We start from the raw sequence: 20,487 nt of genomic DNA, 5'->3' as shown, positions 1-20,487 counted from the left end.
TGACAGCTTGTAACTGTGAAGCACAAACAGCTGTAGGCAGAAATGATAGCCCTCTATAGAGCTATGAAGAGACCTTGTCATAAGGATGTTTACAAAATAGTGTTATAGAAATGCAAAACAGCTGCATTCAGTTTACAGGAACTGTGATACTGTACTTAAACATTTGTACATAACGCATATTTCTTTGTACAGTTGTTTCATGACTTCAAAGGTGTTTTCAAGAATACATGGAACTGAAATTTTTTGGATACTTCATTACAAACACAGTTCATTTTTTGTTTTAGTTTCTAATAAAAAAAATAAAAAAAACTGGCAAAGGGAATACGTAGGCAATGCTATGTTTGTCAGGTAGTTAATAAATAAGTGTTGTTTCACCAGAAAGAGCATACATGTGTCATGTTGTTGTTGCAGTCTTCAGTACAAAGACTTGTTTGATGCAGCTCTCCATGTTCCTGCATTCTTCTCAATCTGCTTACTGTTTTCATCTCTTGGTCACCCTCTATGATTTTTACCTCACACTTCCCTCCAATACTAAATTTGTGATCTCTTGGTATCTCAGAATCCCTTCTTGTGGTCAAGTTGTGCCACAGATTTCTTGTATCCCCAATTCTATTCGGTACCTCCTCATTAGTTATGTGATCAACTCATCTGATCTTCAACGGTGATCTTCAACATTCTTCTATAACACAATATTTTGAAAGGTTCTGTTTTCTTTTTGTCTAAATGGTTTATTGTCTATGTCTTACTTCCATACATGGCTACACTCCAGACAAATGCCTTCAGAGAAGATTTCCTAGCACATAAATCTGTATATGATGTTAACAAATGCTTTTCTTACCATTGCCAGTCTACATTTTATATCCTCTGTACTTCAGCCGTCATCAGTTATTTTGCTGCCCAAATAGCAAAACTCATTTACTACTTTGTGTCTCATTTCCTAATCTAATTCCCTTAACATAACCTGATTTAATGTAACTACATTCCATTATCTTCATTTTGCTTTTGTTGATTTCATCTTATATGGTCGTTTCAAGACAAGGTCCCTTCTGTTCAACTGCTCTTCCAAGTCCTTTGCTGTCGGTGACAGAATTGCAATGTCATTGAAAAACCTGAAGGTTCTTTATTTCTTCTCCCTGTACTTTAATTCCTACTCCAAATTTTTCTTTTGTTTTCGTCACTGCTTGTTCAATATACAGATTAAATAACATCGGGGATAGGCTACAACCCGGTCTCACTCCCTTCTCAACCACCACTTCCCTTTCATGCCCGTTGATTCTTATAACTGCCATCTGGTTTCTGGACAAGTTGTAAATAGCCTTCACTTCCTGTATTTTATCCCTGCTACCTTCAGAATTTCAAAGAGAGTATTCCAATCAACACTGTAAAAAGCTTTCTCTAAGTTGCTGGTTTACAAATCACTTGTCAATGTGGACGGCACTCTTGGTGCTTCGACATCTTCTGCGAAGGGTAAAAAGAACGAAATAAGAGGAGTTGGTAAAACTACTCAATTTGTTCTTATTCATGGACCTACTTTATTTTGTGGTGCGAGGTTAAATTTTTCTTTAATGAAAGTTTCTTCTTCTTCCAGTTTGGGTAACGGATGGCTAACTGCAGCTTTCGTTGCTTGTAACAATGCAGGAAGAGCCGGTTTGGAATCCTTTGAAACTCGGGAAATCTTAGCTTACCGTACTATACCTGTTTCTGAGATTATTATTGCTAGTGAGGGTTCCTACCTTTTTCAAAGAGAGTATTCCAATCAACACTGTAAAAAGCTTTCTCTAAGTTTACAAATGCTATAAACATAAGTTTGTCTTTCATTAACCTGTCTTCTAAGGTAAGTCATAGTGTCAGTATTTCCTTGTGTGTGCGCCTACATTAGGTCAGCTTCTGCCAGTTTTTCCATTCTTTTGTAAAGAATTTGTGTTAGTATTTTGCAATAAAGACTTGGAGTTACTACATTTTTCTTGAAGTCTGAGACCACCTTGCCTGTCTCAAACATCTTGCACATCAGATGGTAGAGCTTTGTTGTGGCTGTCTCTCCCAAGGCTATCAGCAACTCTGCTAGAATATCATCTACCCCTGGGGTCTAGTTTCAACTTAGATTCTTCTCACAGTACCTTATCTCCCATCTCATCTTCATTTATGTCCTCTTCCCTTTCCGTAATATTGCCTTCAAGAACGTCTCCCTTGTTCAGGCCCTATATGTATACATCTTCCACCTTTCAGCTTTCCCTTATTTGCTTAAGACTGGTTTTCCATCTGAGCTCTTGAGTTCATACAGCTGCTTCTCTTTCCCCCAAAGGCCTCTTTAATTTCCCTGTAGGCAGTATCTATCTTTCCCCTAGTGAAAAGTGCTTCTAAATCCTTATTTTTGTCCTCTAACCATTCCTGCTTAGCCATTTTGCATTTCCTATCAATCTTATTTCTTAAACATTTGTATTCTTTTTGAAACAATGGAACATCCAGGATTGATGTAACAATATTATGAAAAGGAAAGTTACTGCTCACCAAATAGTGGAGATGCTGAGTCGCAGATAGACACAACAAAAAGACTGTCACAAATAAAGCTTTCAGCCAGTAAGGCCTTCGTCAAAAATAGACGAGACACACACGCAAACACACACTCACTCTCTCTCTCTCTCTCTCTCTCTCTCTCTCTCTCTCTCACACACACACACACACACACACACACACACACACACACACACACACACACACATGACCACAGTCTCAGACAACTGACACCCTCCACTATTTCATCTCTTAAAGCTACCCATTCAGCTTCTAATGTAATTCTTTCCCATTTTTTAGTCATCTGTTGCCTAATTCTCCCTCTGAAATTCTCAACAACCTCTGGTTCTTATCCAGACCCCATCTCCTTAATGTCCTACCTTTTTCCAGTTTCTTACATTTTAATCTACAGTTCATAACCAATACATTGTGGTCAGAGTGCACATCTTACAATTTAAGATCTGGTTCCTAAATCTCTGCCTAACCAATATACAATCAATCTGAAACCTTTTGGTGTCTCCAGGTCTCTTTCACATGTACAACCGTCTTTTATGATTTTTAAATCAACTGTTAGTGATGATTAAATTATGATCTGTGCAAAATTCTACCATGCAGCTTCATCTTCCATTCCTTTCCTCCAGTCCAAGTTCATCTACTGTTTTTCCATATCTTCCTTTTCCTACTATCAAATTCCAGTCCCCCATCAAAATTAAATTTTTTTGTCTTCTTTAACTATGTGAATAATTATTTCTTTTATCTCCTCATACATTTCTTCAATCTCTTTGCCATTTGCAGAGCTAGTTGGTATATAAACTTTTACTACTGTGGTAAGTGTGGGCTTTGTGTCTATCTTGGCTATGATAATGTGTTCACTATGCTGTCCATAGTAGCTTACCTGCATTCATATTTTCTTATTCCTTATTAAACCCACTCTTGCATTACCCCTATTTGACTTTGCACTTATAACCCTGTATTCACCTGACCAGAAGTTCTGTTCCTCTCGCTATCAAACTTTACTAATTTGCACTCTATCTAACTTCAACCAGTCCATTTCCCTTTTTAAATTTTCTAACCTACTTGCTTGATTAAGGGATCTAATATTCCATGCTCCTGTCTGTAGAAGGCTAGTTTTATTTCTCCTGGTGATGACACCCTCATGAGTAGTCCCTGCCCAGAGACCTGAATCTGGGACAATTTTACCTCTGGAATATTTTACCCAAGAGGACACCATCATCATTTAACTATACAGTAGAGCTGCATTCCCTCGGGAGGAATTATGGCTGTAGTTTCCCTTTGTTTTTAGCTGTTTGCAGTACTAGCACAGCTGTTTTGATTGATGTTACAAGGCCAGATCAGCCAATCATCCAAACTGTTGCCCTTGCATTTACTGAAAAGGCTGCTGCCCCTCGTCAGGTACCACACATTTAACTGATCTCTCAACAGATACCTCTCTGCCATGGTTGCACCTAAGGTACTGTACAGCTACCTGTATCATTGAGGCATGCAAGCTGCCCAACCAACAGCAATATCCATGTTCATGGGGGAGGGGGTTGGGGGGGGGGGGGGGGAGGGGGAGGAGGAGTCATATTTCATATACAACTACAAACTGGTGAATGTGCTGAACAGATAAAAAAAGAAGAGTGGGTGGGGTGGGGGAGGGGAGGGAGAATGGGACGAAGAAGTCTATATGTGGGTGTGGAGCAGTTATAACAAGCATATTAGCAAATGGTGAGAGAAATAAAGAAATAATAACTGGCTGTTGTTACTTTAGAAAGAGTGAGTAATGGAACTGTGCTTGCAAAGTTATAAAATGTCACACATCTTTGTACACCTATGAACTCCTGCTGAAGTTTTGTGGACTATCTGCTTAGTATTAAGTTATCTGACATTAGCCTAGGAAGCCAAAAGCTGGTTCATGATGAACAATTAAATAAATATTGTTGTGGAACATTAATATTGTGTATTCGTATTTTTAATGTAATACCCCTTTTATTTCATAAACAGTTCAAGTTACTGAAAGGGGATTTCCAACAAACGGGAAATATACTTCTTTTAAGATGTACAAAAAGTCAAGTAAAGTGATGTAACACTGCTTGGTAATTTTCTCAAAATCACATGAAAAACGTAGTACATTTGAGAGCAAGGCAGCTAGAATCTGCTGTTGTGGTCTAAATGTCAAGCAGGGTTCTCATGCCAGTCTCCACTGTTATATTAAACTTTTGAGTTGTTTACTTTTCTGCACTGCAGAAATACCAAGTGTTGTGTATATGGTGTATTGGTGTATGTAAAAAAAGCATCAGTGGTTGCTAGTGTCCAACACAGCAGGCACCAGCATGCCTTATCAGGATGCCAGTGCAAATAGGCCGCTAGAGTGTGAGAGACCAAGGAAGAGAACTGCAACTGACAGAGCACATAAAGAAGTATTCTCGCTATGGCATTTAGCAGTCTGGATATCATGCAAAGTGTGTTGTGAAGAAATGTGGGTCAGTTAGATAAGTATCATTCACATTAACATAAATCCCACCCCTTTCTCCTGTGTTTATATCAGACATTCATAGGTCCTTATTTGATACTTCATATACAGTTTTATCAGTTTGCTCTGCAACTTATGAAATAATGTTTCTCAAATGTGTGTTCTTTTCTGGTGAAACAACATTTATTTGTATGTTATGGAAAGATTAATGTCACCAGGTTCTCTATTACATCCAACCAGACATTCTATATATTTTACAGTATGCTGATAATGATGTCCATGTTATATGAAACCTTACATTTGGAATACAACTCTTAGAAATAACTACAATATAAACAATGGAAACCAGTAGTCACTGGCAGGTCGATAGACACACAGACATACACACAAAATTCAAGCTTTCGCAACAAACGGTTGCTTCATCAGGAAAGAGGGAAGCAGAGGGAAAGACGAAAGGATGTGGGTTTTAAGGGAGAGGGTAAGGAGTCATTCCAATCCCGGGAGCAGAAAGACTTACCTTAGGGGGAAAAAAGGACAGGTATACTCTCGCACACACACACATATCCATCCGCACGTACACAGGCACAAGCAGACATTTGTAAGCAACAGTACCTCCATTATGACAGCTGCCACCCATTCCACATCAAACGGTCCCTTCCCTACAGCTTAGGTCTTCGTGCCAAACGAATCTGCTCCAGTCCAGAATCCATGAACCATTACACCAACAACCTGAAAACAGCTTTCACATCCCGCAACTACCCTCCCGACCTGGTACAGGAGCAAATAACCAGAGCCACTTCCTCATCTCCTCAAACCCAGAACCTCCCACAGAAGAACCTCAAAAGTGCCCCACTTGTGACAGGATATTTTCCGGGACTGGATCAGACTCTGAATGTGGCTCTCCAGCAGGGATACGACTTCCTCAAATCCTGCCCTGAAATGAGATCCATCCTTCATGAAATCCTCCCCACTCCACCAAGAGTGTCTTTCCGCCATCCCCCTAACCTTCGTAACCTCTTAGTTCATCCCTATGAAATCCCCAAACCACCTTCCCTACCCTCTGGCTCCTACCCTTGTAACCGCCCCCGATGTAAAACCTGTCCCATGCACCCCCCCACCACCACCTACTCCAGTCCTGTAACCCGGAAGGTGTACACGATCAAAGGCAGAGACACGTGTGAAAGCACCCACGTGATTTACCAACTGACCTGCCTACACTGTGAAGCTTTCTATGTGGGAATGACCAGCAACAAACTGTCCATTTGCATGAATGAACACAGGCAGACAGTGTTTGTTGGTAATGAGGATCACCCTGTGGCTAAACATGCCTTGGTGCACGGCCAGCACATCTTGGCACAGTGTCACACCGTCCGGGTTATCTGGATACTTCCCACTAACACCAACCTGTCAGAACTCCAGAGATGGGAACTTGCCCTTCAGTATATCCTCTCTTCTCGTTACCCGCCAGGCCTCAATCTCTGCTAATTTCAATTTGCCGCTGCTCATACCTCACCTGTCTTTCAACAACATCTTTGCCTCTGTACTTCCACCTCAACTGACATCTCCGCCCGGCCTTTACAAATGTCTGCTTGTGTCTGTTTATGTGCGGATGGATATGTGTGTGTGTGCGAGTGTATACCTGTCCTTTTTTTCCCCCTAAGGTAAGTCTTTCCGCTCCCGGGATTGGAATAACTCCTTACCCTCTCCCTTAAAAACCACATCCTTTCGTCTTTCCCTCTTTTCTGAAGAGGCAACAGTTTGTTCCGAAAGCTTGAATTTCGTGTGTATGTTTGTGTTTGTTTGTGTGTCTATCGACCTGCCAGCACTTTCGTTCGGTAAGTCACATCATCTGTGTTTTTAGATATATTTTTCCCACGTGGAATGTTTCCCTCTATTATATTCATATCATTAATTTGAACCCAACAATTACGTTTGTTATTGTTACTGTTGCATTTCCAAATCTTTCCTGTCATCTTATTTTCTCTTTCTGTTTTTGCTAGTAGTTTCACTTTGTATTCACCTTCTCCTCTTTACCGAATCTACCATACAATTTTATCCCGCCTATATATACTCAATAATACGTAACCCACCTCCAAACCATAACCAAAAAAGTTTTTTTTTTCCGCTTTCAACAATACTGCTGCTACAAAATCCACCGTTTCCAGTTCACAAACAGTTCCTTTCAGCTATTAAACAGCCATTTCGGCCAGTTCCAATAACTTTCGCTTTTTTTCCATTTCCTTTTTTCCCACATCACTGATCTTTTTTAGCCGCTTCCCACAGGTTTTAACGTCATTATTTCTTCGTCAGACAATTGTTAGCCTCATTTTCACAATCTGCCACCACAAAACCACTCCTTTTAATACATTTACACGCAGTTTTTTCGAAATTTTCCTGAATTGCTCCACCCTTTAACGTGTTTTGGCGGCAGCACAGCCACATAACCTTTGTGCACATCGTTGTCTACCAACCCAAGTTCACCACAGGATCAACATAGCCCAGCTATAACCAACATGTTTTCGCCTTTTTTCACACCAGATATCCAGTTGCTTTCTAGTTCACCTTATCTCTCGCCATATATTTTTATTTTCATTTTCATTTCAGCCTCCACCTTCTAATACCATGTCACCCTCACAACATCCCCACAACGACCCCATTAAGTTTTATTTACATTCCTTCAGCAACATGCCCTCTCTCTAGCCAGATTACACTCCCATATTTTATTTTCCCAGGCTTGTCTGACATTTGGCATTACCCCCAAAGGCCTCACACTTAAAAGTTCCCATCTCTGGCTGTAATACTTCTTTCCATCAGTTCCGATACCAGTTCCAAACTGAACAATCCATTGCCCTCACCCACCTAATCCTTCACCTACACATCAACTCAGCCAATGAACACACCCGTCAACTCCTATCCTTAATAAAAGTCCTCAATCTTTCCTCTCCCACATCCACACCGGCTGTTCAGAGCATCCTCCTACAGGCCAATCACAAATTAGAACAGCATGCCACCCTCCACCTCAAAAAACTATCCAATCTCCTGGTTTCCCACCTCCGGAAAGGCAACTCACACACCCTTCACAACCTTTCCAGCAAACCTCAACCTCCTCTCATTGCACACAGACCCAGTCTCTCCCATCTACTCAATCTCCCACTTCCAGCTCCACTCCCCCCAAAACCTCAAAATTCCAATCAACACAATCTGGAACCACAACACCCGAATTCAGTAGTTAACCTTTCCTCCAAACCTCTCTCCCAATCCGAAACCTCTGTCCTATCCAAAGGCCTCACCTTCAGCCCCACTCCCAGATTCAACCAAACAGCCCTTGTCAAAGATTTACTGTCCTACACCCATACCCTCTGCTGGAAATGTCACTTTGCCACGAAGAAAAATGATCCTAATCCTACTCCTAATGGTCCAACTCCCCAAGACACTATCCAAATTGAACCCTGCCTGGAACAGTTCCGTCCTCCGCCACAGCGGGACCCACCTCCTCTTCCTCAAAATCACCCTCTCCAAACTTTCCAGGAATTTCTGACTTCCAGCCTTGCCTCTCAATCCTTCTTAAAAAGCCTTAATCCTACTCCCAACATCACCACTGCTGAAGCCCAGGCTATCCGTGATCTGAAGGCTGACCGATCCATCGTCATTCTTCCGGCGGACAAGGGTTCCACAACCGTGGTACTTGATCGTCGGGAGTATGTGGCTGAGGGACTGCGTCAGCTTTCAGACAACACTACATACAAAGTTTGCCAAGGTAATTCCATTCCTGATGTCCAGGCAAAGCTTCAAGGAATCCTCAGAACCTTAGGCCCCCTACAAAACCTTTCACCTGACTCCATCAGCCTCCTGACCCCACCAACACCCAGCACCCCTACCTTCTACCTTCTTCCTAAAATTCACAAACCCAATCATCCTGGCTGTCCCATTGTAGCTGGCTACCAAGCCCCCACAGAACGTATCTCTGCCTACGTAGATCAACATCTTCAACCCATCACAAGCAGTCTCCCATCCTTCATCAAAGACACCAACCACTTTCTCAAATGCATGGAATCCCTACCCAGTCTGTTACCCCCGGAAACCATCCTTGTAACCATTGATGCCACTTCCTTATACACAAATATTCCGCACATCCAGGGCCTCGCTGCGATGGAGCACTTCCTTTCACGGCGATCACCCGCCACCCTACCAAAAACCTCTTTCCTCATTACCTTAGCCAGCTTCATCCTGACCCACAACTTCTTCACTTTCGAAGGCCAGACATACCAACAATTAAAGGGAACAGCCATGGGTACCAGGATGGCCCCCTCGTACGCCAACCTATTCATGGGTCACTTAGAGGAAGCCTTCTTGGTTACCCAGGCCTGCCAACCCAAAGTTTGGTACAGATTTATTGATGACATCTTCATGACGTGGACTCACAGTGAAGAAGAACTCCAGAATTTCCTCTCCAACCTCAACTCCTTTGGTTCCATCAGATTCACCTGGCCCTACTCCAAATCCCATGCCACTTTCCTTGACGTTGACCTCCACCTGTCCAATGGCCAGCTTCACACGTCCATCCACATCAAACCCACCAACAAGCAACAGTGCCTCCATTATGACAGATGCCACCCATTCCACATCAAACAGTCCCTTCCCTACAGCTTAGGTCTTCGTGGCAAACGAATCTGCTCCAGTCCGGAATCCCTGAACCATTACACCAACAACCTGAAAACAGCTTTCACATCCCGCAACTACCCTCCCGACCTGGTACAGGAGCAAATAACCAGAGCCACTTCCTCATCTCCTCAAACCCAGAACCTCCCACAGAAGAACCTCAAAAGTGCCCCACTTGTGACAGGATATTTTCCGGGACTGGATCAGACTCTGAATGTGGCTCTCCAGCAGGGATACGACTTCCTCAAATCCTGCCCTGAAATGAGATCCATCCTTCATGAAATCCTCCCCACTCCACCAAGAGTGTCTTTCCGCCATCCCCCTAACCTTCGTAACCTCTTAGTTCATCCCTATGAAATCCCCAAACCACCTTCCCTACCCTCTGGCTCCTACCCTTGTAACCGCCCCCGATGTAAAACCTGTCCCATGCACCCCCCCACCACCACCTACTCCAGTCCTGTAACCCGGAAGGTGTACACGATCAAAGGCAGAGACACGTGTGAAAGCACCCACGTGATTTACCAACTGACCTGCCTACACTGTGAAGCTTTCTATGTGGGAATGACCAGCAACAAACTGTCCATTCGCATGAATGGACACAGGCAGACAGTGTTTGTTGGTAATGAGGATCACCCTGTGGCTAAACATGCCTTGGTGCACGGCCAGCACATCTTGGCACAGTGTTACACCGCCGGGTTATCTGAATACTTCCCACTAACACCAACCTGTCAGAACTCCGGAGATGGGAACTTGCCCTTCAGTATATCCTCTCTTCTCGTTATCTGCCAGGCCTCGATCTCCGCTAATTTCAATTTGCTGCCACTCATACCTCACCTGTCTTTCAACAACATCTTTGCCTCTGTACTTCCGCCTTGACTGACATCTCCGCCCGGCCTTTACAAATGTCTGCTTGTGTCTGTGTATGTGCGGATGGATATGTGTGTGTGTGTGTGTGTGTGCGCGAGTGTATACCTGTCCTTTTTTCCCCCTAAGGTAAGTCTTCCCGCTCCTGGGATTGGAATGACTCCTTACCCTCTCCCTTAAAACCCCCATCCTTTCGTCTATCCTTCTCCTTCCCTCTTTCCCGATGAAGTAACCGTTGGTTGCGAAAGCTTGAATTTTGTGTTTGTATTTGTGTTTGTTTGTGTGTCTATCGACATACCAACGCTTTCATTTGGTAAGTTACATAATATAAGATCACGAAAAGTTCAACAACAAAGATTGATAACAGGTACATAGATTTAAACTGAGGGTGCAGGCAGCACTGGATACAAAACAAAGTGGGAGAGGAATAGGATACAACAAAAGACTAATGAGGAGAGAGGAGAAAGAAAATGATGCAGTTGACTGAGAAATGGGCAGAGAGACAAAAACACATCTGGGAAGAGGACTGAACAGTTGCTTCACTGTTTCACAAAAATAAATTGTCTTCTGATCAAAGAAAGTGCTTTAACTTTTTCATAAATGCAGCAGAGCAGAGAATTGAATTGAACACAGGGTACAGGATATCTACATCTACATCTACATGATTACTCTGCAATTCACATTTAAGTGCTTGGCAGAGGGTTCATCGAACCACAATCATACTATCTCTCTACCATTCCACTCCCGAACAGCACGCGGGAAAAACGAGCACCTAAACCTTTCTGTTCGAGCTCTGATTTCTCTTATTTTATTTTGATGATCATTCCTACCTATGTAGGTCGGGCTCAACAAAATATTTTCGCATTCGGAAGAGAAAGTTGGTGACTGAAATTTCGTAAATAGATCTCGCTGCGACGAAAAATGTCTTTGCTTTAATGACTTCCATCCCAACTCGCGTATCATATCTGCCACACTCTCCCCCCTATTACGTGATAATACAAAACGAACTGCCCTTTTTTGCACCCCTTCGATGTCCTCCATCAATCCCACCTGGTAAGGATCCCACACCGCGCAGCAATATTCTAACAGAGGACGAATGAGTGTAGTGTAAGCTGTCTCTTTAGTGGACTTGTTGCATCTTCTAAGTGTCCTGCCAATGAAACGCAACCTTTGGCTCGCCTTCCCCACAATATTATCTATGTGGTCTTTCCAACTGAAGTTGTTCGTAATTTTAACATCCAGGTACTTAGTTGAATTGACAGCCTTGAGAATTGTACTATTTATCAAGTAATCGAATTCCAATGGATTTCTTTTGGAACTCATGTGGATCACCTCACACTTTTCGTTATTTAGCATCCACTGCCACCTGCCACACCATACAGCAATCTTTTCTAAATCGCTTTGCAACTGATACTGGTCTTCGGATAACCTTACTAGACGGTAAATTACAGCATCATCTGTGAACAGCCTAAGAGAACTGCTCAGATTGTCACCCAGGTCATTTATATAGATCAGGAACAGCAGAGGTCCCAGGATGCTTCCCTGGGGAATACCTGATATCACTTCAGTTTTAATCGATGATTTTCCGTCTATTACTACGAACTGCAACCTTCCTGACAGGAAATCACGAATCCAGTCGCACAACTGAGATGATACCCCATAGGCCCGCAGCTTGATTAGAAGTCGCTTGTGAGGAATAGTGTCAAAAGCTTTCCGGAAATCTAGAAATACGGAATCAACTTGAGATCCCCTGTCGATAGTGGCCATTACTTCATGCGAATAAAGAACTAGCTGCGTTGCACAAGAACGATGTTTTCTGAAACCATGCTGATTATGTATCAATAGATTGTTCCCTTCAAGGTGATTCATAATGTTTGAATACAGTATATGCTCCAAAACCCTACTGAAAACCAACGTCAATGATATAGGTCTGTAGTTCGATGGATTACTCCTACTACCTTTCTTAAACACTGGTGCGACCTGTGCAATCTGTAGGTACAGATCTATCGGTGAGCGAACGGTTGTATATGATTGCTAAGCAGGGAGCTATTGTATCAGCATAATCTAAAAGGAACCTAATCGGTATACAATCTGGACCTGAAGACTTGCCCGTATCAAGCGATTTGAGTTGCTTCGCAACCCCTAAGGTATCTACTTCTAAGAAACTCATGCTAGCAGCTGATCGTGTTTCAAATTCTGGAATATTCCATTCATCTTCCCTGGTGAAGGAATTTCAGAAAACTGCATTCAATAACTGCACTTTAGCGGCACAGTCGTCGGTAACAGTACCATCGGCACTGCGCGGCGAAGGTATTGACTGCGTCTTGCCGCTTGTGTACTTTACATACGACCAGAATTTCTTCAGATTTTCTACCAAATTTCGAGACGATGTTTCGTTGTGGAACCTATTAAAGGCATCTCGCATTGAAGTCCATGCCAAATTTCGCGCATCTGTAAATTTTAGCCAATCTTCAGGATTTCGCGTTCTTCTGAACTTCGCATGCTTTTTCCATTGCCTCTGCAACAGCGTTCCGACCTTTTTTGTGTACCATGGGGGATCAGTTCCATCTCTTACCAGTTTATGAGGTATGAATCCCTCAATTGCTGTTGCTACTATATCTTTGAATTTGAGCCACATCTCGTCTACATTTGCATAGTCAGTTCGGAAGGAATGGAGATTGTCTCTTAGGAAGGCTTCTAGTGACACTTTATCCGCTTTTTTAAATAAAATTATTTTGCGTTTGTTTCTGGTGGATTTGGAAGAAATGGTATTGAGCCTAGCTACAACGACCTTGTGATCACTAATCCCTGTATCAGTCATGATGCTCTCTATTAGCCCTGGATTGTTTGTGGCTAAGACGTCAAGTGTGTTTTTGCAACCATTTACAATTCGCGTGGGTTCGTGGACTAACTGCTCAAAATAATTTTCGGAGAATACATTTAGGACAATCTCGGAATATGTTTTCTGCCTACCACCGGTTTTGAACAAGTATTTTTGCCAACATATCGAGGGAAGGTTGAAGTCCCCACCAACTATAACCATATGAGTGGGGTATTTATTTGTTACGAGACTCAAATTTTCTCTGAACTGTTCAGCAACTATATCATCGGAGTCTGGGGGTCGGTAGAAGGAGCCAATTATTAACTTTGTTCGGCTGTTAAGTATAACCTCCACCCATACCAATTCGCACGGAGTATCTACTTCAACTTCACTCAAGATAAACCATTACTGACAGACACATACACTCCACCACCAATTCTGCCTAATCTATCTTTCCTGAACACCGTCTGAGACTTCGTAAAAATTTCTGCAGAACTTATTTCAGGCTTTAGACAGCTTACGATTTCAGCTTCTGTGTTTTCTATTAGCGCTTGCAGCTCAGGGACTTTCCCAGCACAACTACAACAATTTACAACTACAATTCCGACTGTTCCTTGATCCAAGCACGTCCTTTATTTGCCATGCACCCTTTGAGATTGCAGCCCACCCCGTACTTTCCCGAGGCCTTCTAAACTAAAAAACTGCCCAGTCCACGCCACACAGCCTCCACTACCCGTGTAGCCGCCAGCTGAGTGTAGTGAACTCCTGACCTATTCAGTGGAGCTTGTTCGAGTGGTGGACAACATTAATAGAGAAGGCATTTACAAACATTTTTGTTTTATGTGTGGACAGATTGAAGAAATGTATGATGAGATAAAAGAAATTATTCAGATAGTGAAGGGAGATGAAAATTCAATAGTCGTGGGGGACTGGAATTTGATAGAAAGAAAAGGAAGAGAAGGGAAAGTAGTAGGTGAATATGGAATGGGTGTAAGGATGAAAGAGGAAGCCACCTGGTAGAATTTTGCATGAGCATAACTTAATCATAGCTAACCCTTGGTTCAAGAATCATGAAAGAATGTTGTATACATGGAAGAGGCCTAGAGACACTGAAAGATTTCAGATGGATTTTATAATGGTAAGACAGAAATTTAGGAGCCAAGTTTTAAATTGTAAGACATTTCCAGGGGCAGATGTAGACTCTGACCACAATCTATTGGTTATGAACTGTAGATTAAAACTGAAGAAACTGCAAAACAGTGGGAATTTAAGGAGCTGGGACCTGGATAAATTGAAAGAACCAGAGATTGTAGAGAGTTTCAGAGGGAGCATTAGGAATCATTGACAAGAATGGGGAAAGAAATACAATAGAAGAAGAATGGGTAGCTTTGAGAGATGAAATAGTGAAGACAGCAGAGGATCAAGTAGGTCAAAAGATGAGGGCTAGTAGAGTAACAGAAGAGATATTGAATTTAATTGATGAAAGGAGAAAATATAAAAAGGCCGTAAATAAAGTAGGCAAAAAGGAATACAAATGTCTCAAAACTGAGATCGACAGGAAGTGCAAAATGGCTAAGCAGGGAAGGCTAGAGGACAAATGTAAGGATGTAGAGGCATATATCACTAGGGGTAAGATAGATACTGCCTACAGGAAAATTAAAGGGACTTTTGGAGGAAAGAGAACCACTTGTATGAATATCAAGAGCTCAAGTAGAAACCCAGTTCTAAGCAAAGAAGGGAAAGCAGAAAGGTGGAAGGAGTATGTAGAGGGTCTATACAAGGGCGATGTACTTGAGGACAATATTATGTAAATGGAAGAGGACATAAATGAAAATGATATGGGAGATCTGATACTGCATGAAAAATTTGACAGAGCACTGAAAGACCAAAGTTGAACAAGGCCCCAGTAGTAGACAACATTCCATTAGAACTACTGATAGCCTTGGGAGAGCCAGCCCTGACAAAACTCTAGCACCTGGCGAGCAAGATGTATGAGACAGGCAATATACCCTCATACTTCAAGAAGAATATAGTAATTCCTAACCCAAAGAAAAGAAGTGTTGACAGGTGTCTGTCAGTTTAATAAGTCACAGCTGCAAAATACTTACACAAATTCTTTACAGATAAATGGAAAATCTGGTAGAAGCTGCCCTTGGGGAAGATCCGTTTGGATTCTGTGTAAATGTTGGAACATGTGAAGCAATACTGACCCTTTGACTTATCTTAAAAATAGATTAAGGAAAGGCACACCAATGTTTCTAGCATTTGTAGACTTAGACAAAGCTTTTGACAATGTTGACTTGAATAGTCTCTTTCAAATTATGTTGGTGGCAGGGGTGAAATACAGGAAGCTAAGACTATTTACAACTTGTACAGAAACCAGGTGGCAATTATAAGAGTTGAGGGGCATGAAAGGGAAGCAGTGGTTGGAAAGGGAGTGAGACAGGATTGTAGCCTAATCCCAATGTTATTCAATCTGTATACTGAACAAGCAGTACAGGAAACAAAAGAAAAATTCGAAGTAGGAATTAAAATCCATGGAGAAGAAATAAAAACTTTGAGGTTTGCTGATGACATTGTAATTCTCCTAGAGACAGCTAAAGGCCTGGAAGAGCAGTTGAATGGGATGAACAACGTCTTGAAAGGAGGATATAAGATGAACATCAACAAAAGCAAAACAAGGATAATGGAATGTAGTCGAATTAAATCACGTGATGCTCAGAAAATTGATGAACGTCAACAAAAGCAAAACAAGGATAATGGAAGGTAGTTGAATTAAATCACGTGATGCTCAGAAAATTAGATTAGGAAATGAGACACTTAAAGTAGTAGTTGAGTTTTTCTATTTGGGGAATAAAATAACGGATGATGGTCGAAGAATGATATAAAATGTAGACTGGCAATGGCAAGGAAAGCATTTCTGAAGAAGAGATATTTTTAAACATCGAGTATTGATTTAAGTGTCAGGAAGTCTTTTCTGAAAGTTTTTGTATGGAGTGTAGCCATGTATGAAAGTGAAACATGGAGGATAAATAGTTTAGACAAGAAGAAAAAGGAACCTTTCAAAATGTCGTGCTACAGAAGAATGCTGAAGATCAGATAGGTAGATCTTGTACCTATTGAGGAGGTACTGAATAGAATTGGGGAGCAGATGAATTTGGGGTACAATTTGACGAGAAGAAGGGATGGGTTGGTAGGACATGTTTTGAGGCATCTAGGGATCACCAATTTAGTATTGGAGGGGAGCATTAGGGTTAAAAATCATAGACAGAGATGAAGAGATGAATACACTAAGCAGATTCATAAGGATGTAGGTTGCAATAGTTACTTGAAGATGAAGAAGCTTGCACATGATATAGTAGCATGGAGAGCTGCATCAAACCAGTCTCTGGACTGAAGACCACAAAAATGACATGTGTGGACACTCCGGAGACCTTTTGCTGCAATTGTGATGATTATAGAAAATACCTGGTGTCTGATTTGAGGTACAATGGTGCATACACACTGAGGATTCAATGAAGTAAACATAGCCTACACTTCTCATATAACTTGTCTGGTTATGACCATCCTAAATGAGTGTATAAATTAGTGATGCCGTCAAATGCAGATGTTGTAGATGTAATCTGCAAGAGTAGTTTGAACATTTCTTGGAATGGAATAGAAATAATTGACTTACCTTAGTGAAACTTTTTTATACCATCTGATCACTAATTCACTTAGTCCACCAGCGTGCCAGTGCCTTGATCCCATCTTGAAAATTAGATACCTTCCTGGCCTCCAAAATATCTGTCAACTTCAGCTGTCAGTTCTTCATTTGAAGAGTCCATTCATTGAGGAAGCTTCTGAGCATGGGGAAGAGATGGAAGTCTATGGACCCAACTTAGGTGAATAAGGGGGGGGGGGGGGGGGTCAACAATTTGTAGCTTAAGTCATGTATTTTGGCATGGCATTGCCACTTTGTGAGTGGGCATGCATTGTCTTGCATTTCTGATCCTCACCGCATCCATTTAGCAAATAATTTTCTCATATTCAATTCCACTGTTAAAATGTGATATGCCCATCTGGATGACCTCCTGACAACTTCAGCAGTTTCCTATGCTTTTAGTCGGTGATCTTTGACTATTTTATGCACTTTCACAATAATTTTTGGGGTAGTGGCACATCTTAGCCAACCACTACACTAATTATTGAAGCTGCTCTGATTGAACTTAAACTTGTTTGTCCAGTTGAATAGTAATACACAGTAGATAATCAAAACTGTCTTTGTCAGGTACAGCAGCAGTGGCAATGTATTGTAAATGTTTGATGCAGAATCATAGGAACTTTCACAGAGGAATCTTACCTCTGGCATGTTAAATAGAAATATGTGTCCACAATTTCATACAAACATTTTAACCTTTGCTCTAGAAAAGATACCGGAGGGTAAATGAGACCATGTGTGGTTTCAACGTGATCGCTGGGTAGCCCAATCTTGCTGTCATGCAGCACCTTTTTATGCATCAGTAGTCTTATGGCATATTTTGTGGTCTGGCAAGATTTCACAATATCTCAACACACATCCTATGATCCTGCCCTTTCATCCACTCACTGTCAGTATTTCTCACTTATATTTTTCCAGAACAATTCTACAGACAATCTCCTCAGTTCCAATCTTATCAGTCCACTCAGTTTTCAACATCCTCCTCTAACACCATACATCAAATATCTTGATTCTCTTCTTCCCTGATTTTTCTTGCAGTCCATGATTCATTTCCATACCATGGCCTGTTCCAGACATACATTTTCAGAAATTCCTGCCCTATGTTTGTTTTTCAAGACATGCCCTCTTCACTTGTGTTAGTATGCTTCTTATATCATCCTTTCTTCATTTGTCATGTGTTATTTTGCTTCCATAGCAGCAGAAGCAAAATGCTGCAGCAAAATTGTCTGCCAGATCCTCCAATTAACTCCTGTAGATTTGTAAAACAAACGTTTTCACTGTTAAATATGAACAAAAGCATAAATTTGTGGAGGTAGTGTTTTAATTAATGTTTATTATTAATTATTTATTAAATATATCTTTCTGAAATTCAGGTATGAAGGAGAATTCATGCAAGGTTGGTTCCATGGACACGGGGTATTTTGGCGTGCTGATGGCATGAGATACGAAGGGGAGTTCCGAGGAGGACGCATCTGGGGCCTCGGTAAGCCCAAAACGGTTAGTGCTAGTATGTTTTGTTCTGAGCTAACATTTAAATTACTGTGTCTTGTATTCATTTCCAGGACTGGTCACCTATAGTGATGAAAGCCATGGATTCCCCAGAAATGAAGGCTTCTTCCAAGACTGCCGCCTCGTTCGCAAGAAGCGTTGTCCAGAAGTTGTGCAGAGGGCCCAGAGGGTTGCACTCATGGCGCGTGCACAGATAGACAAACACTAGTGCTGCATAAGGCTACAGCTGGAAACCACCTGTCTTGTGTATCCACCTACAAAATGAAGAGCTACATATTTTTAAAATGGAAATACTGGTGCAACAGATTATGTTTCTATTAGACGTGTATTGATAAATAAGTATGAACTCTAAAAGATAAACATAAATATGCATTGCATAATGTAGTATTACTTGGCAGTGTAATAATAAAGTCAATGAAAAGTTATTGTAGATGTAGAAAAACATTCTGAGTGTAAAATGCTATACTATTTGCCTTCCCTTAACAAAAGACAATTTAAACTTTATAATCCATATCCAAATGCTGTACATATTGTTATTGTTGTTATAGGCTACACAAACTAAATCATACACAGTAGTATTAAAATATTCTATAGGAATCGAGAAGATGACTAGACTAATTACAACATACTCATTGCAAACTAAAACGCTATGTACTGCTACACACACACACTTCAATATATTATTCAGTGCCTTGTCAATTGAATGGGTAGGAGAGACTGTCTCTGTGTAAACATACATATATTCTGATAAGTGGAACTGAGGACAAATTGAACACCAATATAGTTTAAAGATTATAATTCTTAAATCATAAATATAAGACTGAAAATATTCACAACATAAAATGGCTTCTCAAAGTAAAAACTAATAAAACTTGCATAACTACTTGTCTAGGGAACCTAGATGTTCACTGAAAGTGGATTAAGAGGTGTCACCTACAGATGTGATTCATGAGGCAGCAGTCACAGATGTGTACCAGAAATTCAATATAAAAAATCTGTTAAGTGAAGCTTCTACTAAACAAGGGCAAAGAAGCAGAAAAAGGAACCCCATGAAAGAAAAAGGCAGAAGTGAAAGAGAGGAGACAGCAGAGCTAATCAGAAAATATTTCAAAAAAGACTTTGTCACAGAAATCATATGTTACAATGTTCTCTTAAGAGGATATCAAAAGAGCTGCTAATTTCCCCTGTGTAAAATTTTGGGCAGACTCCATGTTTTATGATTCATGACATCAGGTACAGAGATAAAGATTCTTGAAGTTGCAGAATTTGTATCAGTCTGTGGTCTTCCAAGGTTTTTTTCTTGTAGTATTTTCTTTGATTATTAGTTTCAGAGAGGAATGATTGTCTTCAAATCAGTCTCTGTTGATAGTATGCCAATATGGGCCCCATTACATGGGTCTTGTATGATTGTTTCTCTTTCAGCTTTATCAAATGTTTTCTGAGACTCTCAGTCTTGGGTCAGCTTTCGCATTTTGTAATCCCGTGCTATTAATAAAGATGGTTCTGAGGATGATTGCTACATTGCATCTTACACACACCTGACTTTGAGTTCATTAATTATTTAATTTGATCATTGTGTTCCATAGGTTGCACCAAGAAGGAGAACCCTCAGCATTATGGACTGAATCAAGATATTCATTAACAAATGACAAACAGATTCTTAAAACCTAATCTGTACCCTGTATTAACAATTAACTCATCACTGTGCTAGACTTATTCACACCAGCTGAATTTAATCAACTAAATTAGAAAGAAAGCTAGTACTCCGAAAAAGTTGCTACTTCCTCAGTTATGTTAAGTAGCTGCTGCTCATTTCCTGTTGGTAGGTTACTGTTTACGTGATTAATTTGGTATTTTTCAAAGAATTAGTAATCTACATTGTAAATACAGAGTTCCGTTTTCAATCCATTGCAGCTTTACAGCAAACACTGCTTCTTGTTTCTATTAATT

General features: G+C 41.0%; 1 protein-coding gene across 2 annotated transcripts in view; it reads left to right on the top strand.

The window, feature by feature from the left end:
• LOC126465379 (MORN repeat-containing protein 4 homolog) overlaps positions 1-18,962 on the top strand; it is a 40,479-nt gene extending 21,517 nt beyond the window's left edge. For both annotated transcript variants that reach the window (XM_050096302.1, XM_050096301.1), the window contains exons 3-4: positions 18,402-18,511; positions 18,591-18,962. In XM_050096302.1, the coding sequence (XP_049952259.1) occupies positions 18,402-18,511; positions 18,591-18,745 (265 nt within the window). In that variant the 3' untranslated portion in view covers positions 18,746-18,962. The remainder of the gene's footprint in view (positions 1-18,401; positions 18,512-18,590) is intronic.
• Positions 18,963-20,487: the final 1,525 nt, after the last annotated feature.

This window comes from Schistocerca serialis, chromosome 1, assembly GCF_023864345.2.
Source record: "Schistocerca serialis cubense isolate TAMUIC-IGC-003099 chromosome 1, iqSchSeri2.2, whole genome shotgun sequence".
NCBI lineage: Eukaryota > Metazoa > Arthropoda > Insecta > Orthoptera > Acrididae > Schistocerca > Schistocerca serialis.
This window is presented reverse-complemented; position numbering and strand designations above follow the sequence as displayed.